The sequence below is a fragment of the Grammomys surdaster genome, unplaced genomic scaffold (genome assembly GCF_004785775.1).
Source record: "Grammomys surdaster isolate TR1022 unplaced genomic scaffold, NIH_TR_1.0 194, whole genome shotgun sequence".
NCBI lineage: Eukaryota > Metazoa > Chordata > Mammalia > Rodentia > Muridae > Grammomys > Grammomys surdaster.
In genome coordinates this window covers 3,707,410-3,731,753 of record NW_021604639.1, presented here as the reverse complement: position 1 = coordinate 3,731,753, position 24,344 = coordinate 3,707,410, and the positions used below count along the sequence as shown (strand labels likewise).

At 45.4% G+C, this 24,344-nt stretch overlaps 1 protein-coding gene across 3 annotated transcripts in view; it reads right to left on the bottom strand.

Moving 5' to 3' along the window:
• Window positions 1-3,014: 3,014 nt before the first annotated feature.
• The window catches only part of Gpr137b (G protein-coupled receptor 137B), a 35,708-nt gene continuing 14,378 nt past the window's right edge, over window positions 3,015-24,344 (bottom strand). The window contains exons 2-7 of one of the 3 annotated variants that reach the window (XM_028769863.1): window positions 20,959-21,008; window positions 12,534-12,756; window positions 10,361-10,510; window positions 8,493-8,621; window positions 6,667-6,791; window positions 3,015-4,846 (exon numbers count right to left, since the gene is read on the bottom strand). In XM_028769863.1, the coding sequence (XP_028625696.1) occupies window positions 4,735-4,846; window positions 6,667-6,791; window positions 8,493-8,621; window positions 10,361-10,510; window positions 12,534-12,756; window positions 20,959-21,008 (789 nt within the window). In that variant the 3' untranslated portion in view covers window positions 3,015-4,734. Of the gene's footprint in view, window positions 4,847-6,136; window positions 6,306-6,666; window positions 6,792-8,492; window positions 8,622-10,360; window positions 10,511-12,533; window positions 12,757-20,958; window positions 21,009-24,344 lie in introns of those variants that run through there. The other 2 variants (XM_028769862.1, XM_028769864.1) reach the window with 2 other exon arrangements.

Genomic DNA, 24,344 nt, shown 5'->3' with positions numbered 1-24,344 from the left:
ATTTGTATATGTACATTTCTAAGTACTCAAAGGTGGAAGGCCACACACACTTGTAGGTTTGACAGGTACTGACTTGGACTCTGCCCTCCACAGGGACTAGCTCTCAGTTCATATATGCCTGTGCTTGCTCACCCACAGCCTCTCCACCAGAGATGTGGACATGCTGATAGAATGTAAATTTGAAGTGTTCATTTTAAAACCTAAATGTATAAAATTAACAACTAACTCTCAATTTGCTTAGTGTTCTTTGTGCACATCACCTGTTAGAGGTATTACTTCTTCAAGTATGATGAGCTGCATATTCTTCCAGCTTGTTGCTTGGCTTTGTTCTAATGGTTTTATCATGCTGTTGTATGGTCTGATTTCCTATACCAGTTCTTTGGTAGTTTCTGTATCAATTCAGACTGTCTTCTTCACTTCAGACCAAGACAGGAATCTACTGGCATTTTTTTTCTAAAGAATTGATAGCTTTGCTTTTTCATTTCTAAATTCTGATCCTTTGGATCCTAGTACAAAATACAAGTTAAGAAACCAACCTAATTTTACATAGGTGGTAACCTGTTTGGTCCTGAAACACTAGTCATCTTTTCCATGACTAGTTTAAGGAATCATGTAGACAGGACAGGACCTCTGACACCTTTATGGACTTAGCTCTTTATCTAGGTTCTGTTTCCATTTGATCAGTCCATTTTCCTATATGTACCAGTAGACCTTGTTTTAATTAAATAATATTTAAAATTAGTCCTCGGTCATCTCTTGTGATGATGCAGTATTTTTTAAAAAAAAATCTTTCATTCCAAGAGACTGGATTAGAACTTTTGATGGACCTTACAGCCAGGGTCAATATATCCTGAGATCACTTATGACTTAAAAGCTGAGCACACAGTAGGTAGCATCTTAAGAAAACAATGTTAACAGTCACTTTACTTACCCTTGGATTTCCCTGTGCCTAGCTATAATCTTAAGTCATGTACTCTTCCATGTCTCTAACCAACAGTAATGAATGGGTATCATTTGCTGAAAACAGAAGTTGAAAGCAATCTTATAAAGTGAATATCCACCATGAATGTTGAACACAACATTTAAATATTGCTTGATAAACATTAGTGTTTGAAATACTGTTATCTGGGTCAGTTGGGGTTAATTGGACTCTGTGATTTAATAATCCCTTGTAAGACCCTGTTAAGGATTTCTGTTCTCTCTCATTCCTTCTCCACGTTATGCTTTCTGAGCTGCTCAATAAAGAACAAAGCCCTTTGTGACAGAGGAACACACAGGGATAGATTTACAAGACAGCCTTCAGGCAGGCACAGATTCAGATCCATGTAACAGACACAGAGAATGAAGACAGAAGACACAGGGAACAGGAAATAGAAAATCAGATATGAGCTCACTCTTGGTTAAAGAACGCCAAGGGGAAACACTTTCTTTCCTTAATGTGACACCAACACATTATTAGGTAGGTGTGGAATTCCTTTAGGCATTTGGATTCAGTGAGTCCATATTGAACACAGTACCTACCTGGGGCAAGGATGAGGCAAAGGCATAAGGAGTGCAATAGTTTGGGGAATAGGAATGGCCAAGGCAGGCATTAGGTATTTTGTTCTATTGGGAGAGGGTTTTTCATGTGTCCCTGCCAGGAGCTGAAAGGAAATTTATGTGTAATTCTCTTAGTGTATGGTCTCAGATCCAAACTCACGACAACTGCCCAGTCTAACAGAGACACCCAGTAGACTAAATTCTACTGTCTGCACAGTCCCATTTAAAAAGTTTTCTCACTTTAATTGTCCTTTTTGTTTAGTTTTTGATGAGAAACTGATTTGAGCCTGTTCCTTTTTCTAATAGCTTTGCCATCAGGATCCATCAGAGGTTGTGAATAGCTCATGCATACTGGATAAAGTAGAACTGCACACTGGTGTGTTTCTGCACCGGTCTGTTGTTTAGATTGCTGCCTGATAAAAGTGAAAGAGGGTTTTTTTTCTACAGTACCTTGTAGATTTTGATAATTTGTAACCTTGTAGTAGAACAAACAGCAAAGGCTAGGTTGCATGTAGCTCAGTGGCAAAATACTTGCTTAGCAGGCCTGGACTTGATCTCCACTGTGAAGGTAGGTACCCATGCACATGCATGCATAATATTCTAACAGACAATATATTGCTCCAAATGAGAGTCTCACATTGCTTCTGAAGTGCCCAGTGACTAATACTTCCTTTGCTCTTCATAGGGGTCTAGTGTTGGTTCCACAATATTGTCTAAAAAAACCAATTGAGTTCTAGTGAAGGAGGAATTTGGGAGGCACTAGAGTTTACCCAATCTATCCAGATAAACACAGGACCAGAGGAGCTGTTATGAGTGTGTCTGACACAGTCAAGACAAAGTGGGCAAGAGCTGAGGGATACAGCTTAGTGGTAGAGCACTTGCCATGTATGGCCATGTCTGGCATCCATCCAATAATCCTTACTATAGCCACCAAAACCCCCTAAAAACCAAACAAACAAAAAAAAAACCCAACTAACTGTGACTCAGACATATGCTGTAATAACCTCTAGTTCACAACTCTACTTATAACACTCCAGACATGAATTATCTAAGGAATATGTGTCAATCAATGGTGGATATGAACACAGCTTGGCCAGAATTCTTAACTGCTCAGGCAAATGACTCAGCAGCTAAAAAGGTGTGTCTTGCCCGAGTTATAGCAGACCTCACTGCTGGTACCATATTTACATTTTCAGTGAACTTATTTATCTCAGAGTATTGCTACAGCCCAGGTAACCTCAGACTTGACCTAGTGCTGGGATTGTTACCATACTTGGCTCCGGGTGCTTTACTATTACCAGGTTTTTAATTTCATGATGCTGTGAACATGAACTTTTCTTTTCCTATGTGTAACACATTAGGAACAGTTTTGTTAGCAGAGGAAGTAGGGGAGAAGGCTCAAAGCCAACTCAGACCTCCTTCCGTACATGTGATCCACAGCCACTGCATTTATACTCCAGCATGTGGTGACAACATTTAAGAGCTGTAGTCTTTTTATTGCTGACATGAATGCTGACAACTTTATTGTAAAAGTGGATTATAGCTTCTTACTGTAAGAAAACAGACACCCAGCATTAACCGACTGTAAAGTGTGCACGTGCTACAAAATGAGTGCATACAGAACAATCTTAATGATGCCGCGCTTTCCAGAAAGCCTTGCCCTTGGCTGCTGACAGGTACAGACCTGCTGGAGACAAGGACACAGGAGCTGTGGGCACTGGTTACAACAGCCAAATTATTGCAGGTATAGTGACAGATACACTTTTATACACTGCTATTGTAAACTACTGATTTAGGCAATTTGTGTAGGCTTTGCCAGAATTCACCCTGGCAAAGAACAATTTTAAATGGCTTGCGACCCAGATGTTTACTCATACTCAAAGGCAAAGACGTCGTCCGGGGCTATGCAAGGCCTTCAACTTTATGCTCTATACCATGAAAACCCAATCACAACCCATTTGAAACTTGGGCTCCCAATTTCAAGTATAACAAAATAGGAGAAAGTGGGCTTGACCCTGTTAAGTTAAAAGTAGGAAGTGAGACTGTCTGTGGCTCTGTGACCTCTAGGACCAGATGCTGCATTTTGTGAGAAGCCAGAGCATCCAGCCTCCAGGAGGACCACATTGGTTCATTGGTTGGAGTTTTCCCAGGGCAGCCCAGAGATGGCACATGGGGACCATTGTCTGGAGCACTCTCTGGCTGAGACAGGGATGCTGCTACCACATAGGCAGAGCCCACCTTTTCATATACATAGCTTTCAACAAACAGAATACTACTTAAAAATAACAGGCAGTGAGCACCATGTCAGTCTCATACAAATTACAGGCATGTTTTACAGAAAAGCTGTCAGGAGTCCACAGTCCTTTAGAGCTTGAAGGTCAGAAATATTTATTGTTAATACTCTGGAGGACCTCTTAGCTTGTCATTGACTATAGTGAGCACTGGCTGTCTGGGAAGGCGCAGTCCTTCCGTCCTACTGAGGTAGTGAGTATTCAGTTACACCGGGCTGAAGAAAACTCTACAAAATGGCTACACACACAGCAGAAGAGGTTTAATAGTGTCGGTGACTACATCTTGACAGTGTCTGCTTGTTACTGGAGTGCTTGTAGTAGTGCTTCCAGATGAAGAAGCACCAGACTTAGGACAAAATTTAAGAGAAACTACAACTGCTGAGCCCGTTACGTACAGATGGTGGTACTCTGCTTCCTCTTAACTTTGAACACTGGAGTGGCAGTTAAAGGAGCCCACCACAAGAGTGACTTTCAGAGGTAAGATTTGTGGAAACTTTTCCAAAAGCTTTTTAAACTATTAGACCATATATTCTGTACAGTTTAAAGTGAATTATGCATGAAAGTCTGTGCAAACTACAACATACATGGCAATTAACAATCAAGGAAAAACCTCATATACTTTAGAATTAGTATTTAAGTTATATAAAATACATCTTTATAAAAGTACAGAATCTCTTTGAAAAGTTTAAATTATACCCACTGAAATAGCCAGGCTCTCTGCTAGTACTAAAGGGTTTATTGCTCTAAATTATTGCTTTAGCCCTATGGAGCCATGAGAAAGCTATAGCAAAAAATAAAGTTCTGTTTCATAAGGAAAACTGCCTTAAAAACTCAGCTGTCATCCAGTCTGTATGGCTGAAGGCTTTCAATAGAGGACTCTTCCATAGGACTGTGTCAGCGGGTGCTACCCTTGGCTTGCTTTGTCTGGATCCAAAATGGAGTCTTGCTGCAAAGTTCCTGCTTGTGCCAGGAAGCTGTTATTTTGTTGTCCCCAATCATAGTAGTCTGGAGCAAAACTTTAAACAAACAAACAAAACCAGTTCAGTGGCTTGACACAGCGTATTGCATACATGCAGCATGTGGACCTTAGCAATAGACCTGAGGTTTTCCGGCTGGTATCTTGCCCGTTTTCTACCAAATTCAGTGCTGGCAGCCTGAATTCAAGTCTACTGAACCCCGCAGAGCTTAGATGTTTGGAACTACAGAACCTAAAACTAGCCACTGTGGAGAACATAGGTTTAGCAAAAAATTGTGTCTGAACTGTAAGGTGGGATTATCATGTGTTTTGGATAGATAACGTCTACATCTCAAGTTCCTTGTCTACGGAACAGGAAAGGCATTAGTGGTTTTCTTGTTGGGCTGTTATCGGGGTCGAGTGAACACCTATAAAAGTCTTCAAGAGCAATATCTAAGATATCATTAGAACTCAAAACACTGTTTTTATTTTCCTTTATCATAGAAAAGGGTCTTTTATTGCTCTCTATACAGGGTGAGTACTGTCCTCTCAGGAACTTCTGGCAAGTAATGGTTAGGGATGGTGCATCGGGGATACAGGGGGAAAGCATGGGGCAACTAGATAAAAGTTTTAGGAAGAGGTGTAGCTCAAACTGGTGGATGATAGCTCTTGACCCTGAGAAATCTTTGTGTGTTAGCTTGCTTCCAGAGTCTGTACTTGACATCTGTGGTTCTGTGCTTTCCCCTAATTGCTACCTTGTCTTGTTTATCTGATCAGGGGTCTCTCCTCCCTCCTCACTAAGACAGCAATGTGTTTGTCTCAGTTCTGTATCCCAAACCAAGGTCCTTTTAGAGCACTTCCCCCATTTCCAAGGACTTTCACTGCTACACAGAGCAAAAAGGAAGCACAATTTTCTGAGCCCTGGGTAGATTCAGGTGCACAAAGAGAGGAGGGACCTACGGTCACAAGGACTGCACCTGGCCCCGGAGGCAGGTGCTTCCCGTCCTCCTTTTCCTAGCTGCTATTCAGACTTGGATCTAGCTGACGGCAGCAGGCACAGCTTCTTCACTGTCTTGAGCATACACACACCATTGTGAATGCTACCATATGTAAGTGCCCACCCCAAAAAGGCCAGAGCCCAGTCTGCAAGTGAATTTTGAAGAAAGGAGGCAATTCCCATGTGTGATGGCATTGAAGTATGCCCCAGGGCCAGCCAGGGTGCTTACCCAGCAAAGGGACTCCCACAGATCTTGAACCATGAGAACTCAATTATACTGACCTCACAGGACTGTAGCAAACAATGAATGACACTTTCGAATAGCTTAGTAAATAACTGGTTAAGAATGACAAATTTCAAATTTTGGTTCTTATAATTATATTCACTCTAGTGATAATTGTTCATATATTCTCTGGCTTTAGAAGAGGATCCAAGATGTCTGCCTGGATGTCCCAGATCACGTTCCACCGAGTGACTGGAGCAGCAAATGCTCTGGCTCGCTCTGGGTAGGCTCGGAGAGGTCCTATAAGTAAAGGTTGATTTCTTTTAAAACCATCACAGCTATTAAGCATTCCGTGGAATACTGAGTAGGAAAAATGCTGGGGGGAGAGGATCTTTTAAAGATCTTTTACTTAAAAGCACCTGGGAGGCAGAGGCAGGCGGATTTCTGAGGCCAGCCTGGTCTACAGAGTGAGTTCCAGGACAGACCCGGCTACACAGAGAAACCCTGTCTCAAAAAATACCCCCCCAGAAAAAAAGTATCTTTTACACCTGGCTACTTCCCATGGTGAACCTAACCCTGCAGAACAGCTCTGAGCAGTAGTAGTCTTCCACTTCCATCTGTTCCAGTGGCGCAGCACTCTCCATCAGGAGCTGGGTCTTACCTTCCCTGCAGTCCCTGAGGGGCAATGTTCCAGGCAAGATCATCATCACTGTCATATCTTCGGGGGTTGTCAAAGAAGTAAGATCTGGGACTGAATCCATGGCTGGGGACCATCCCAGGATTGGTCTAGAAGAAGACGTTATCATGTTAGCATCCATGCAGACAACTGCCTGCTAGCACGAGGAAGGAGTGCTATCACAAGCTGGAGTGCTTAGTGTGCCTATGCATGTTCTTGTGGGAGTGGGGGGATGGGAACAGGGTCTCATGCATCCAAGGCTAGTCTCAAGCCAAAGATGACAGGGAAATTTTATTTCCCTCCCTCTACCTCTCAAGCACTGGGGATCGAATCTAAGTTTTCCTGTATGCTCAGTCCTACTCTCTACCAATTGAGCTACAGTCCCCAAAATGCACCATGAGGAAGGGAAGAACTACTCTCTTCTTGAGGATCTGTAGTTTTTTTAAAAAGGACCTGAAAATAGGAAGGAGTGACTAGATCAGTAGGAAAGAGCAGATAAACTAAAATATATGCCTGTAAAAACTCCTCAGTGAAATCCATTGAATACATAGTTAATAATGCTAATAAATTCATAGCTCGTCCTTCCAGTGGTAAATATACTGTCTTAATCCTCACTGATATGTCCAAATAGCCAGGCATGGTCATTCACTCATATAAACCCAGCACCTGGGAAGCCAAGGCAAGAGGTTTTAGCTCAAGGTCAACCGTACCCTACAGTGAGATTGTCTCAAGAAGTCCCCCAGACTAAAGCAGATGAAGACAGCTGTATAATGACACAGGCTCGCTCTCAGGGGAGTTTCTTACTACAGGATCCTCCCTCAGTCTTTTCATACTTTTTGTCCCAAACTGAATTCTCAAAAATGCAAGCATACATTGTTGGAGTCCATCCCGGCAGGGAAGACATATATAGCCATAGCCGGGCCAGGCTTCCTCTCCATCTCACTCTGCTCTGTTTCCTGTGCCTGGCTCAGCAGTGACCGCCCAGCGATGAGTGGGAAAAGAGCAGCAAGCTGTTGTTATCTGGGTATGGACCAGGGCTGTACCATGTCTATGGGCATCCTTCTGTACCTTCCTCACTGCTCAAACTGGCCAGAACTCCACTCCTCACTCTCCTGAGTGTATACACTTCAGGAAGGCAAAGCTGTAGCCTTGTCTGTGTGGTGCAGCAAGGCTTCGAGGAAATTCTGAACTTGACTTGGTTTTCTCTTCTGTAGTGTTGGTTAAGCAGAAGATGTGGCCAAACAGGAGTGGGTGGCTTTAGCATGGTCACCATGATGCCACTGCACTACTCTGGGGATAAAGTGAGTCTATTTTCCTCTTTTTACTGGTACTTTCAGACAAGGTATCATGTAGCTCAGGCTGGCCTTGAACTCATTATGTAGCCAAGGGAGACTGAACCTCTGATCCACTTGCTTCTCTCTCCCCCGTGCTAGGATTACATGCCTGGTTTGATGAGTAACTAAGGATCAAACCCAGGGCTTCATACGTGTTAGGCCAGCACTCTTCTGTCATCTCTCCAGCCCCCCCTTTTCTGCTGCAAGAGCAGAAATGTGTTTGGAGGACAGTGACTACTGTCCCCAGGCCATGAGATGTACTTAACTTTCTTTTGTAAAATAAAGCTAAATCCCCCAAACACATTTTCTTTGAGAGAATGAAGGGAAAAGAAGACTGTCCTCGAAAGAGTCCTGGATGACCTACCCCACAAAATGCAAGACGCTTCACTGAAAAGGACGAGGAGAGGAGGCTGCACATCCCACTCGCCAGACTCGGGAGGATCAGGGACACCAGCAAACGGCCAAGGGGGTACTTACAAGATCCTTCGTGGGACTTCTGACTCGGAAGAAATAAACCACCAGAGTGGTGGGTAGGAGCTCCCACACGAAGAGCACCACGCCAAACACAATGTAGCCGGCATCGCCCAGCTGGCTCTTCAGATCTGCCTGTTCCAGAGTAAGAAAAAACGAGCTCGTGAGACCTCCTGTGTGGGAGGACAGAGAGCAGAAAGCAGTCCTAGAATCAGTGAAATGTTCCCCCTAAGGCTTGCACTTTGAAACTTGGTCGCAATGATGGGTGGCCTTGGAGGACTGTAGAAACCATTTAGGATGATTCATTTACTTTTGAGGTTCAGGAATGAATCCAGAGCCCACCTCCCAGCCCTGACTCCTAAAGCAAAGGAGCTCGTCTGTCCAGAGTCATCCTGACATTAGCCACACTCTGTTCTCCACCCATGAGAGCTGGCCACAGGCAGCTTGTCCAGGAAAAGTCCTCTGAGCAGGGCAGAGCCCAAGGGGATGGCTATGGAGGCTTCCTGGGGGGAGGTCCCAGGCTAAAGGGGAACCAGTTGTGGCAGCTTCTCGGCCCATTACCAGGAAGAGAACACTGAGCCACAGCCTGGTCCTCAAGCCTTTTCAAACACATCGTGCTGAAAGCACAGACCAAATGTTCATCCCCAGAGTGATGATACTCATGTCTCCTAGATCACCACAGCTCAGCCCTGTGTGGTCTCCCTTCCACCAACAAGGCACAGGTACTTGAAGTCACTAAAAATGAGCGTCTCAAAAACATCCCACCCCAAGCATAGAGCTTTTAAGCTCTTTTGTTGTTGTTGTTTTTGTTTTTTTGTTTTTCAAGACAGGGTTTCTCTGTGTAGCCCTGGCTGTCCTGGAACTCACTCTGTAGACCAGGCTGACCTGGAACTCAGAAATCCGCCTGCCTCTGCCTCCCAAGTGCTGGAATTAAAGGTGTGTGCCACCACCGCCCGGCCTTAAGCTCTTGATTGAAAGAAAATTGGAAGTAATTTGTTAAAAGCCAATGAAAGAAAATTGGAAGTAATTTGTTAAAAGCCAATCTGCTGCTTGATGGAACTTCAGTTTGGAAAGATGAAAAGGTCAAGTGGGTGGCAATGATGGTTTGAACTCGTACATACCAGTGCTGCTGCCTGCTCTTGAAAACCCTAGTGCATGAAGAACAGCTCTAGAACCAGCTACTGCTTAAGGTCTAGAAATCCCATGTCTGCTTTTCCTCACACAGCACATGTACCTCCTTAACGTCCTTGCCCAGCTTGCTTTCTCCCGGCTGTACCTGTGGACAGGCTTTGCCAGTGTTGCTAGGTTACAGTCATAGTTTCGTCTTTTCCAGGGATAATGTGCTTGCAGCCATTTGGGATTTAGCTCATTGTGGTCATTTTTTTTTTTTTTAAATCTCACTGTCTTAACAAATCAGCTCCCATTATGACTACTGGTGGGATTTTATAGCTAGACTCACACACATTTGGGCATTTGTTTTTTTCCAGATGGCACTAAGTGTTTGCAAAACAATCCAATAGAGACCTATTCGAGGAGTTCATTTCCCACCACACTGGGTAATCTGTGTCTACACCTCACTGGGCAATCAACTCCCTCAGGGCAAGAAAGATACCTGTTGACTTTTGTACACCTAGCACTGCACAACAGCAGAAACAGGGAGTTTGGCCTTTCAGCAAGCACTCACTGCATCCTACTAACCTGGTCCCTGCTGAGGCAGCATCTTACCATATTCCGCTGATCTGGTCCCCGTGCAGACAGCACCTTGCCCAGCTCCCACATATCTGGTCCCCACTGACCTGGTCCCCAGTGTCATAGCAACTTACTACACCCCTCTGATCTGGTCCCTGTGCAGTATCTTGTCGTATCCCACTGACCTGGTCTGATACATTGTACCAGTCATAATCAAAAGAATGGACGTTCTTGATCTGAGAAAATGTCAGGATGAACAGGTTGTAGCAGGCCCGAGAGGTGTAGAGCAAGATGACGGTGACACCAATGGCAGTTACCTGACACACCGATGAGCCCTGGAAGACAAAGCCAACAGGAATGGACCATTGCTGGCGTACCTTCTGCAGGCACACTAGCCGCCTCCCTCCCTCTGTGTGTGTCTGTCTGTCTCTCTGTATCTGGAGCCTGCTGATCCTGTCTCCTGCTGAGCACATACTGTTGCACTCAGCTGTTAATATACATAATACAGTTTCTGGGGGAATCGGACCCAGGTTCTTATGGCTGCACTTTATTGACTGAGGTATCACTCCAGTCCACAACAATCTTTAAGAACCATAATATCAAAACGCTGATCAGATCTCTTAAACCCCACTGCTCAGTAACAAGGTCCTGGCTGATGAGCATACCAGGCCAGCCCCAGTCAGGAGGTATATAGCCTTATTCAAGGTGTAGAAGAACCTTTTAGACTGAGAGCACAGAAGTCCTGCTTGGCCCCTGGGATGGGGTCACTTGAGTATCTGTGACTTAATCCCTCTTTATAAAGTTTGTCGGTTCCTGCAGTCAGTTAAAGGACCCCCATCTAGTTAACAGGAGCAAAGAAAGGCAGAGTTGACTTGGATCATGTATTGAGGAGTCATTAACTAAATCAAAGCATTTATTTTGTCATGGGTCAACTCAGTACACCTGACCATCTACAACGTAATCCTTCCTTTTAAAAAAAACTGCAGTGGTTTTTTTTTTTTCAAAATTTTTGCACAACTCGTGTATAAGAGACAAGGTAACAGATTTTATGGCAAAGATTAACAGTAAAATTCATCCAGATTTGCAAATGAAAACTGGCCCAGCTAATGTGTAGGATTTTCATGAGTCCAGCTGAATCACAGGGTGTCCTGTGAGGGCTGGAGGCAGAAATTTTCATCTACTGATCACTTTTAAAGACACAACTTGACGGGAGCCCAGCTGCCCTGTAATTCTCAGGCCTAAGGCACACTAAGGCCAGAAGAGTTCCAGAGGAGAGCGACAGCAGATCTGTCACAGGCCACACAGGCTCTGTCTTCAGAAGCATGGACACTGGAAAAAATCACTTAATGTCTTCACAACTGGCAGGGCCGGGCAAGGCAAATGATGAGGGTAAGGATGGAGGTGGGGGTCAGTCTCCCGGCTATCCAGGGCCCAACACTGTTCTCTGCTTACCCACCTACACTTTCCAGGGCTTAGGTTGGGAACCTGTCAGAAAAGGAGACCTGGCTGAAGCATTTTGGTACCACAGGGTATCTGTATATTTGCCCGTCTCTTCCTGGGGATAAGAAAGCATGGAGGTCAGGCTGTGAGACACAGTGGTGGTGAAGAGGCAAGAGCTGCCTCCTTGTTTAAGTCTGACCCCATCTTGCAGCAAGTGCCGGCCAGGAACATTCCCACAGCCAGGGTGGTGAGGGCACAGCCTGAATCTGAGTCATCGGAGGTACAACAAATGTTAGTTGTTATTAGTGTTGAACCCTGGCTCTTGACAGCCCACATTCACTTCAGCTTTGTATTTATGAGCACTGACCTGGGACAAGCTTCTTGACCTCTCTCTGAGCCTTGATTTCTTTGTCTATTAAATGGGGATTTAATACTACCTACCCCATTGAAATGGGAGACTGACATTAGCGCATGCACTAAAAATGCTCAAGTCACACCTGCAGGTGTTAAGTCCATAATCCCAGCTATAGCAGTGGTAGCTAAAGCGGGAGGATTGCAAGTCCAGCCTAGGTAACAGTGAGTTCAAAGCCAGACCAGGCAACTTACTAAGACCTTGTCTCCAAATCATTTTTAAAATCCATGGGGCTGCAACTCTGTAGTGGATGCTTGCCTAACTCACACAGGCCCTGGGTTTGATATCCAACACCATAAAAATAAGTTAACAGTGAAACAGTTGTAATTCTAAACCAGACTGAGTTTTCCCAGAGACTCTACACACCGTATACTATGCTAAACCACCTGGAAACACAAAATTCACAAAGTTCTGTGAACCAGAGCGAGCAAGATCTGTTGTGTTTTATGTACGAGCCAGGAAGCCATTTTCAGAATAAGCAACCTTGATCACATTCCCACCTTTACCTTTGACTCCAAGTAGATGTTGGCCAGGGACATCTTGGAGATTTTGTAGAGGCAGATGGAGAGAGAGATGGCACACAGCACAAAGAGTGTGTCATTGATGGCCACTCTCACAGAGACGATAACCTTCCTGTCCCAGTCTCCAGTCTTCACCAACACAGCGCAGGTCAGATTCACCAACAGGAAAACAAGGCTGATGACAAGTGACACCAGGTAGAGGGGTAACCTGGGGAAGATGAAAGATATGCTTCAGGATCTGTCACTTCATATTAGCTACACATTCTGGGTCAGTCTGGAAAGAAGCTGGGGTATTGGGCTAACTGCTAAGGCAGGAGAATGGCTCTTGGTGATAGATATTCTCAGCTTCAGATTACAAAATGACCACTTTCTGGGCCCCCTTGCCTAAGGGTCTCTTTTTTTAAGAAGTGGCAAGGACTGTTTTAGGTCTGTGCCTATTGGCTGGCTTGCCTGAGCATCCTATCAAAATTGCCTGAGTGTGAGGACGAGAACATGCTTGGGCTCAGAGAACACCAGGGGGAGTACAGAATGCTCTACCCCATCATCATCCTCAGTATGGGTGAAGGAGACACAACACAATCTTTCTGAGCCTCATCTTCTAAAATAAAACTCCATGATGCTTGCCTTACAAGGTTGTCTCTGAAGACTGATTGCTCTGCCCTCCATACTTACTGTATCCATATCCCAGATTCAACTAGCCAAGACCAAAGCAACTGAATTGCATCTGTGCTGAACACATATGGACTTCTTTTGACATCTGTGGTGGTTTGAAAAGTTATGGTTCCCACAGACTCTTGTGTTTGAATGCCTGGCCCATAGAGAGTGGCACTTATTAAGAGGTGTGGCCTTGTTGGAGGAAGTGTGTCCTCCAAAGCACTTGTTGGTGGGCTTTGGGGTCTGGTATGCTCAAGATACATCCAATTTAGCACACAGCCTCCTCCTGTTGCCTTCGGATCAAGATGTAGAGTTCTCAGCTCCTTCTCCAGTACCATGTCTGCCTGCATGCTGCCATCCTTCATACCATGATAATAAGAGTTTTTATTTATAAGAGTTGCCTTGGCCACTTCACACTTGTGAAGAGTTGTGTTTCTTCACAGCAATGGAAACCCTAAGACAACATTAGTCCTCAAAACACTATTTTCATAACATACACATTATGTTAGGTATTTAACTTAAGAGACATGTTATATACTATAGTTGATGAGTTTAGGCCACATGCCTACATCAAATTCTATAAGGGACTTAGGCATCCAGAGTTTGTTATTTGTGGGTCACAGACTCTATTCCTTGCTAATGTAAAGGTCAACTGTATATAATGTGTTCAGCCCCCACCCCCACCCCCAGTTCACTAACTGCAGAGAGTGCTCCCTGTGAGTAAAAACGTACCACAGGGGCTAGAGACATGGCTCAGAAGTTAAGAGCACTGACTGCTCTTCCAGAGGACCTTCCAGGGGCCAGAGACATCATGACCATGGCAACTCTTATAAAGGAAAACATTCATTGGGGCTGGCTTACAGTCAGAGGTTTAGTCCATTATCATCTTGTATGGGAGCATGGCAGCATCCAGGCAGACCTGGTTCGGGAGAAGGAGAGTTCTACATCTTTATTCACAGGCAGCTAACAACTGCCTATAACTCCAGTCCCAGGGGATCCAATGTCTCCTGCTCTCTCCCGAGACCAGGCACACATGAGATACATACATATACATGCAGGCAAAACATTCATATATAAAATGATGAAAGGTTTCAAACAGACAAACACCTGCCACAGCTGGGCTGGGAACACAGCTAAGTAGCAGAATAACTGCTTAGCACAGAGGCCTGGATCGGAAGCCCGCAATACAAATCTACCACAGCACGTAATAAATGGATCACAATTGCCTTTTTAAACTTTATTTTTTTCTTTTGTAGTACTAATAATTGAAGTGAGTGTTCTAACACCAAACTACAGAGCCCAGGCTCTAAACTATTCTCTGGCCATATCGTCTTACAATTTCTCAGAGCTACACATGTGCAGGATACCTGCTCGCAGGCAACACAGACTCCTCAGACTCCCTGACACTCAAGGCCTCAGGTTCTTCTCACAGGACTGAAGTTGTGTGCCTCAAAAATGGATTAGTGTGAGGGCTTTAAGATGGCTAGGCAGGTGAGTATTGGTTTAAACCCTCAAAGCCCACATAAAATGGGCATGGCTAGACACATGTGTAACCCCAGTGATGGGGGTGGGGTGTGATGGGAGGTGTTGTCCACCAGTCTAGTTCTAGACTCAGTGAGAGACTACCTCAAAGGAATGAGGACAGGGACAGAGCTAGATGCACAATGTCAATGTCTCCTGAGTGCACAAGAGGATTCATATATGTGTATATAACTCCCCCCCTCTCTCTCTCTCTCTCTCACACACACACACACATACACACACACACACACACTGGTACAGGTTGCCTGTGTTTGTAATCTCAATACCAGTTAGACCCCACGATCCCAGGAAGCTTCCAGTACAGCCTGTAACTCAGCTGAGCTCAGCCAGCTGCTACAAAGACCTTTGCCAACTCTGACCCTTCCATACCTGCACACTCTTTTATCTTTGCTCTCCTAGGTCCCTTACACTTTAATTCCATGAGGTGAGGAATCAACTCGTGCCTCCACCTATCCGAGGTTCAGAGTCTGAGGCCTAGTTGTGCCCATACCACAGCAGGCAGGGGCTCTTGCCACTGCCGTGTATGTTTTGAGATGGAAGGATCAGGTGAAGGATGCAGTTTGGCTGCTTCAGTGCTTGCCCTGGGTTTGATTCTCAGTGCTGTGTGTGGAAGCTGGGACTGGTGGTTTATGTCTGCCATCCCAGCACTTGAGATGCGGAAGCAGGAGAGGACCAGAAGCACATGATCATCTTCAGTGGCGTAATGGAGGCCAGCATGGAATACATGAGCTCTCACCTAAGAAGGAAGAACTCGGGCTCAAAGTCCTGCGTGAGAACCTGATTCCCTCTGTCTCTCTTGACCGCTGAGCCATCTCTCCAGCCTCCTACCGTCTGTCTCTCAAAATACTCTATCACAACATCTCCTTGTTGGAGAAAGCTTGCCATGGAGAAGGGACATCTTCCCAGGTGGACAGGATTACAAGCACCGCTTACACAGCCCTGAATCCAGAGCCACGTGTACCTCTGAACTATCTGATAAAAAGGGGAAGCCACATAAGCCAGCCAGTTGTAATCAGTTGTAATGACTAGGAACGCTCTCATACATGCGCTCTCTCTCTCTCTCTCTCTCTCTCTCTCTCTCTCTCTCTCTCTCCCCCCCCCCCCCCCCCCTGTGTGTGTCCAGAGAGACAAGGTCTCAATGGATTGGGGTTGGAAACTGGCACAGAGGGCAGTTGGGACGGAAGAGGAGGAGTAGGGCACGCATTGGCTACACAGGCTGAGTGTCAGAACCATCACCTGACCACATCCAGGTTTCAGAAAGGACTCTGACAGCAGCACTGGAGCAGGAGAGACTACAACCTGTGCCTTCCCAGGGGGCTCCAGGAACAGCGGCAGTGATGGCTGGGATCTGGAAGCAGGTATGTTAGGGAGGTATGTTAGTAGAGTTCCTGGGCCACTGTAGAGTCTTAGTCCCAATCACAGCCCTCTAAACCCACCACCCTTCCTCCTTTGCCTCTTCTGTGTCCCCCCTTAGTGTGCGATGCACTCGCCAATTCAGCTTTGCAGCATGCAACACTTCAACCCCATCTTAGAAATAAGGCCACTGCCCCAGTGACTGCTTCCCTTCTTGAGACCTATGCAGCTGAGGCTGTGTTCCAAGGCCTATGGCAGAGGACATCCAGAAACCACAGGTCCTTCCAAGACCCTGCATGCTGTAGGATCTCACCCAATGGTTGACATGAAGAAACCAAAGACAGAAAAAAGCGTTGCCAGGGCTTTGTGCTCTGATGGAGACTTGGCAGTAGCCTACAAGCCCAGCACATTTTACACGTATAATTGGGAGTTTACTGTATATTGAACAAGGAGATAGGGTTATTATATACAGCTGAATAAGGAGGGAGGCTTAACTGATTTCAATAGGGATGTCTCTGTAGAGACACAGTCTCAGGCTTCCAGGAAGAAGGTACTGTGGACAGTTTCTGCACACATTTGCACAGCAACCAGGGGAAAGCTTTGCTATTTCCCCGAGTCTTTGTTACTGTTCAACTGCTATGTGGTGACACCACAACTAAGGCAACTTATAAAAGGAAGCATTTAGTTGGGGGGTTGCTTGCAGTTTCAGAGGGTTAATACGTGATCATCATGGCAGAAAGCAGATAGACTCGGCACTGGAGCAGTAGCTGAGAGCGTTGTATCTTGATCCACAGGCAGCAGGCAGAGAGAGACGAGGCCTGGCATGGGCTTCTGAAACCTCAAAGTCCACCTCCAGTCACTTATTTCCTCCAACAAGGCACTCTGGCACTCCTTCTGATCTTCAACAGTTCCACGCCCTGGTTACTAAGCCTCCAAGTATATGATGAGCCTCTGGGAGCCACTCTCTTTTAAACCACCAATCAGAGAAGGCTTTGCCATTCCAATGCATCTGAGGCACTGGGGTCCTTGGCATGGCCATTCTCACGTCAAGCAAGGCACTCACTCAGTTCTTCCACTCCCCACAAGAGCCTGCAACTTCAGATGAGTCTTCTCACCAAACCACAGTCCCTCTTGCCTAACTCAAAAAAGACATGTGAAGCTGTGACCATCTTATCTGTTTTCCATGTATGCTCACAGAAATGGAAAATGTGCCTGCAAGGGGAGAAGGGCAGATGTGGGCTCCTGAGCATGCTAGCTTCTAGAAAGCCCTGTTTAGTGTTCTGCTAGCACCCGATGAGCTTTGGTGAAAGGCACAGATTGTGACTGCAGACTCTGCAGGCATAGGCACACAGGCTTTCTGAAGACATCCCCAGGCTTGGGACAGCACAGTCTGCTGGGTGGCTTCTCAGGATGCGATCTTAAATATCATTAAAACTATGGATATCATTCTTTCATCACAACAGCAAAGCACACTGGGAAAGTACCAAAAGCATAAAATGTGGTGAAAACAAAGGGTACCACAGGGCACCATAGAATACTAAGGAGCATCATGGAGCACCACCGAGCACCACAGAGCACCATCCAGTGGCACAGAACACCGTGGTACATCATCCAGCAGCATGAACCATTGCACCTGCTGCGAGCTGCGGGTGGGTCCCTGTGTTCCACTTTCTATGTGGTTGCCACAGGAAAAACAACAAACCTTCATTTCCTCCCTTCCCTGCTACCCCCTTCTGTCCTCGGCCCAGTACAACATGAGAAAAGGGTATGGGATGCAGGCTAAATCCGCCGTTCTCCACTATGATCTTTATACAGGGTGATCTTCCTACCTGTGACCTTCCTTTCCTAAACATCTGGGTATCAAAGCCTGGTCTCTGAATCTTCAGGATCCAGCAGTCTTTAACATTGGAATGTGGGGCTAAGGAAATGGCTCAGAAGTAAGAGTGCTTACTGCATGATCATGAGGAAGTGAAAAGCCAGACGTGTACATCTGCCTGTCATGCCACCACTGTAGGGGGCAGAGACAAGAGGATTTCTGGGGCTGGCCAGTTGCAAACCTAGTTCAAATTTAGTGAAACCTGAAACAGGCAGAGTTGACAGACACCTGACGGCCTCTTCTGGCCCCCACATGAGTATTTGGGGTGGGCGTCCCCATGTGCGTGATGCACATTTACAATCTAGCACTGGGGAGGTAGAGGCAGGAGGATCAGGAGTTCAAGGTTATTCTCTGCTACCTAAGGAGTTTAAGGACAGCCTATGCTGAATGCTAGCTCAGATCCCCACCCCTACCACGCTAAAATAGAAAAGGAAAGAAGAGGTCAGAACGCAAACTTTCAGAGGCTTTGTCTGGAAGACACAGAACCTGGAGAGCATACATCACTGCAGGTCCTGGGAGGTGGAGGAGCTCAAGAGGAGGCAGCTTCAGTAGTTCTCACTCCTTTCCATGCGTCTACAGGTTGAACATCACTAACCCAGAAACCACAAATCAGGATCAGCCAGGCTAGCACATGGAATGGGCGATGACAGTGCAAGGGGAGATTAGCTGGATGTGACCATATGACAGCTTTCCACGTGGACTCACGACAAACTGTGTACCCCCATCTAAAATGTCTGCAATTATGCAAAGCCCTGGCCTAATCCCAAGTACAATTAATTAATTATAAAAAAATCAAGTTGTTTTAAGAAGCTGGGAATGTAACATTAGAATGAGACATCTTTGGAAAAGACCCCAAGTGTAAAGAATAAACAAATCACTTATGTTCTCATGTGCATAGTCAGGTGTTTGAGTGTTGAGGGCATTTGCCAGTTTGAGATGCTCTGCCTCCTGGCTCCAACATCCCAGCATCTGAGTGGACTCCAGCTCTGTCTCTACAGTGTGATGGAAACACATACTGAATACACAGCAGACTGCACAGCAGCCAGTGGTGGGCATATATTCTCAATCCATATACAATTTTCTGAACTTGTATCCTGGATACAGATTGGGGGTAAAAGCCATCTCTTCCGGGGGCTGAAGAGATGGCTCTGTGGTTAAGAAAGTGTATTGCTCATCCAGAGGATGCGAGTTCAATCCTCAGCAACCCTAGCAAGCCGCTTACAACTCCAGGTAACTCCAGCTCCAGAGGATGGAACACCTCTGGCCTCCTCAGGTATCCCCATAAATATGCATACACACACACACACACACACACACACACACACACGATTAAAAGCATTTAAGTAAATTAATAATACTCTTAGAATGTTGAATAACAATCGCCTGAAGAATCCTCATTCCACACACAGTCATTACTTCAGTACCTACAAGGGATTGGTTCCAGGATGCCAGATACCAAAATCCAAGGATGCCTGGACAACCCTGACAAAAGATGGTTTATTTGCTTAGACCTTATGCGTATGTATCCTCCTGCAAGTCCATGTCATGCATGATACCCTATATAAATAACTGACAAGAAAGATGTCTGTCTATGTATGTTCGGTAATGATAGGATTTTTTTCTGAGGGGTTATTTTGACATTTTGTATGTGTGTGCAGTGTGAATGTGTATGGGTTCATGTGCAACAGCACACAGGTAGAAATCAGAGGACAACGTATCATAGTTACTTCTCACTACTATGTAGGTCCTGGGGCTAGAACTCAGGTCATCAGGCTTAACAGCAAGCACCTTCACCCACTGAGCCATCTCACCAGCGCATTTCTTAGTATTTTTGAGCCATGGATGGTTGAATCAAGGATGACTAAGGCTGATTATATTTAAATGAAATATGTGTACCTTTCTTTGGTGACACAATGATTCGCTTTTCCAGCATTTTGTGCCGGTGGCGGTGGAGTGCTTTGGGGCAAGCCCACAAAACACAAAGAATGCCTTGTGCCCCAGCCCTTCCTGAGGCCTTTCCTTACTATGTCCCCATAGCCAAACCTGACTACTCTTGCTTGCCTTTGATGAAATGGGGTCTCATCAGCCCAGATTAGCTCAAAATTCAGTACACAGCACAGAGAGGCCTCAAATGCAAGATCCTGCCTCAGCACCAAAGCACTGAGATTACAGGTATGCACCATCATACCTGACCCAAATCTGACCATTCTAAGCTTTGGAGAATGACCAATTTCTCTGATGATGCAGGAGGAGCATGTACTGTCACCTTTCTCATAAACCGTGCATGTCACTCAATGTCCCTTCAGACCATGTCACTCTCCTAGGCTCCTAGAACAAACCAGACCAGCCTCAAACTTGGTATCTAGCTGAGATGACTTGGGACTCCTGGCCCCTCTGCTTCCACCTTCAGAAATCTCTGGACTCTTCCAGAGATCACAAGTATACACCACATCTTATTTTTATGTGCCAGGGATTGAATGCAAGGCTTCATGTACACTTGTGAGCACTCTACCAAAAGCTACATTATTTTAAATAGTGTTTGAAGCAAGCATGATTGTGCATACCTGCAAATCCAGCAAGCAGGAGGCTGAGGAAGGTAGATAGAGTGTGCAAGGCAAATCTGGAGGAAATGTGAGAGGGTGTGTGCGTGCACGTGCGTGTGCGTGCGTGTGTGTGCGTGTGCGTGCGTGTGTGTGCGTGTGTGTGCGTGTGCGTGCGTGTGTGTGCGTGTGTGTGCGTGTGTGTGCGTGTGTGTGCGTGTGTGTGTGTGTGTGTGTGTGTGTGTGTGTGCTCTTCCAGAGGCCCCCTGCAAATCCTATCAATGTACAGGCTCTCATGAACATATTCCATTAGGCAAACAGGAGCTCTTTGGGGATGTCTGGATGTTTAGAGAGGAGTAACTGTGTACATGTCAGCTGCCAAAACAGGCTCCATGTGCAAACACTTACTTCACCTGCCTGAGAAGCAACGTGCTGGGGTACTTACCGGTATTTGAGTAATTCTGGAGAATATTTTGACTTGGCCTTGAAAATCACCTGCAATGACAGAAAAATAAGGAAGTTGAGCATAAATATAGACAGCAACAAACTGTCACCATCATTTAGAGTCCCCCTCCTTTTGCAGCCAGATACCAGGCACTCTTCCTGACAGTACGAAGCAGTCCTTGGAAGGCTGAGGTAAAGAGGGCACCAGGTTCAAGGACTGCCTAGGTGACAAAGTGAGCTTAGAAACTTGGCAAAACCATATCTCAAAAGTAAAATACAACTGCAGGTGTAGCTCAGGGGTCAAGAACTTGCCTAACATGTGCAAGGTCTTGGGTTCAATTCCCAGTTCTGAAGAAAAGAAACCCAAAACACAAGAGGTTTTGTTAAAATAGCCAACGAAGAAAAGACAGAAACTACATTGTTTTCAAAGAATATTTTTGAAGCAGGGACGGTGGCATATGTAACCATCCCCACACTTAGGAGATTCAACAATTTGAGGCCAACCACGGCAAGACTTTCACACACACACACACACACACACATTTGGTCTTACCATGGAAAATACATCAGGCTGTGCCACAGTTGGGGGCTCAAAGTATATAACTTTGTCTAACTATTTACAGGGTCCTAAGGCTCCGGTGGCTTTACTGTGAGACCACCTGCCCTTACCCACAGTGCCTCTGGGAACTGCACTGCCAGCCAGGGCACGACTGAGTAACCCTAACCAATGGGCTTAGCTCTATTACATGATGCTGTCAGAAAACAGCAGGCAAAGACCAGCCCTGCCTTCAATGCCTTACAGTCTCACTGGAGAAAAGGGGCCCAGATACACAGAACTATAAAGAAGATTCTAACTGTAGCTGGTGGGAGCACAGACTTACAGGCCATGGACTCAGCCTCAGACTGGGCCACCCCCTCTGCTCTCAGCATGTGCTGTAGGTGAGACCTAGCTCACACAATGATACCTGGAAGAGACTCTGCATGGATTAGAGTGAACCCAGGGCTCATGTGGGGTCCCATATCACTCCCAGCCTTGGTCAATGCTATGTCCGTTTTCCCTGGGACCTGCAGAATGATGTCCTCACTCAAGAGATACAAAACAGCCCAACAGTCCCATGGGTAGTATAACCTACCTACCAACTATGCATCTTATTAAAAAAAAGGAAATAATTTTTTGCTTCCAACAGTCCCTGACTCTGCAGCTCTGCCTGCCCACCTTCAGTGAAGGACACATTGAATGGAGTTAGGTGGGATATGACAACCCTAGCTGAGACCCTTAAACTCCTTTCTCAGTCCTGAATAAAGGACAGGGTTCTCAGTTCCAGCACATGAGCCTTGTAAACATGTATCCGCTTCAGCTCGGCAATTACACCTGTGAGAATTAGCTGAGACAGAACCTGTCACACTCTTCCAACAGAACTGGAAATCAGTAATAAACATTATTGAAAATTGGAAATATGGTCATGTGAGGAAATACATTTAGAAACATATAGAAAAAGATTTAGTTTCTTAAATTATTTATGTGTGCGTATATATAGGCAAGGCATGCCATAGCATGCAGATGGAAGTCAAAGAACGACCTTGAGCCTCATGTGGGTCCCAGGATTCAAACTCAGGCCGTCAGGCTTGGCAGCAAACAGGGTTACCTACTAATCTATCTGGCTGGTCCAGAAAATACTTGTTTGTTCCCTTAAAAGAATTCTCAGAGCCTTTAAAAAATTACTATAACGTTAAGCTTCAAAAGAAACATGTTACACAGCAGTTTTCCAAACTTAAATTTAACTACTCAAGTCTTCCTAATGGCTTCTCAGGGAATAGACACACGGAAACACTGCCTTCTGGTACAGACAGAATGTTCATGGCAGTCTAAGAAAGAGTAACCATACCCACAACAAAACCAACAATAATTAGGAAGGGCAAGTTTAAAATGATACCCAAGTTTTAGCCCCTGGACATAAACTCAAGTTACACACTGAGTAGGAGAGCCCTACCCATCCTACCAAGGAAGAGACTAACTTACCAACCCTAACTCATCTCACCACTAGGTCTCATCCATGCCTGAAGGGAAGAAGTCACCCCAGATGAAGCCTCTCTGATAGAAGGACATCACTATGATCCTCCCAAGCCAACAACCAGGGTCATGGCAAGGTCAAAACGAAAAGCTCCACCCACCCTCCATGTATGGCATGTATTACATCTTGTCTGAATTCAGTCAGACTATCCAAGCTTTGCTCTTCCTTCATCCTTAAACCTAAGTTCTCTGAAGTGTATACCAATTCCTAACAACTGAAACTGAAACAACGTAAGTGATGTGAGAATGGATAGTCGATAGATAACTTTGGAGAGAGTAACTTGTGTGTTGTATGGCTGCATCATCTGTCAATTAAAAAAAAAAGTCTATGGCCTATTAGAAAGGGTAGAATAGAAGGTGGGACATCCAGGAGGCAGAAAGGATTCTGGGTTAGTGCCAGGCATGAGAGATTAGCCTGGGAAGATGTGAGGAGACAAACACACGGCACCTGAACACAGGTAACCAGCCACGTGGCAGATGTAGATTAGAGTAAGTGGGATATTTTAAGTTATGATGTAGTCAGAGAAGAGCCTAGCTATATGACCAAGGTATATGTAAATGTATTTTGCTTCTGAGTCTTATTTCTGGGAGCATGGGTCTGAGAGGAAGAACCAGGCCTAACTTCTACAGATAACATACCCTAGGGGCTGGAGAGATGGCTCAGTGGTTAAGAGCACTGACTGCTCTTCCAGAGGTCCTGAGTTCAATTCCCAGCAACCACATGGTGGCTTATAACCATCTATAATGGGATCCGATGCATTCTTCTGGTGTGTCTGAAGACTGCTACAGTGTACCTATATATCAATACATAAATATATTTTGAATATAAACTTTGTCCTCATTAATTAAAAGGCATACACATCCAAACTTTACAAACGTAAGTTGTAAAATAATAATAATAACTCTAAGTTGTCCTGTGTACTCACTCTGTCTGCATGGGCTACATCAGGTAGTACTAGGTACCAGCCTAGCACTGGGTTGGGACTGTACACGCCCCAGGTAAGAACCATGGAGGGTTTTCAGTGAGAGTTGCTGGAGTCAGAAGCAAAGGGCCCACGCTGAAAAGACTGAGTTGACAACAGGCAAATCAGAGCTGTGCTGTCGATGAGTGGCTGTCTAGGCTGGAAGGTGGGGAGAAAGTGACCACTAATGGACACAAGGCTTCCTTTGGGGTGACAAGTGATTGTGGTGACAGTTACACAACTCTCTGAATACAGTGTCCTTTTAAAAGGAGAATCATGTGAGGTGTGAATTACCACTTAATAAAGCTGTGTGTGTGTGTGTGTGTGTGTGTGTGTGTGTGTGTGTGTGTGTGT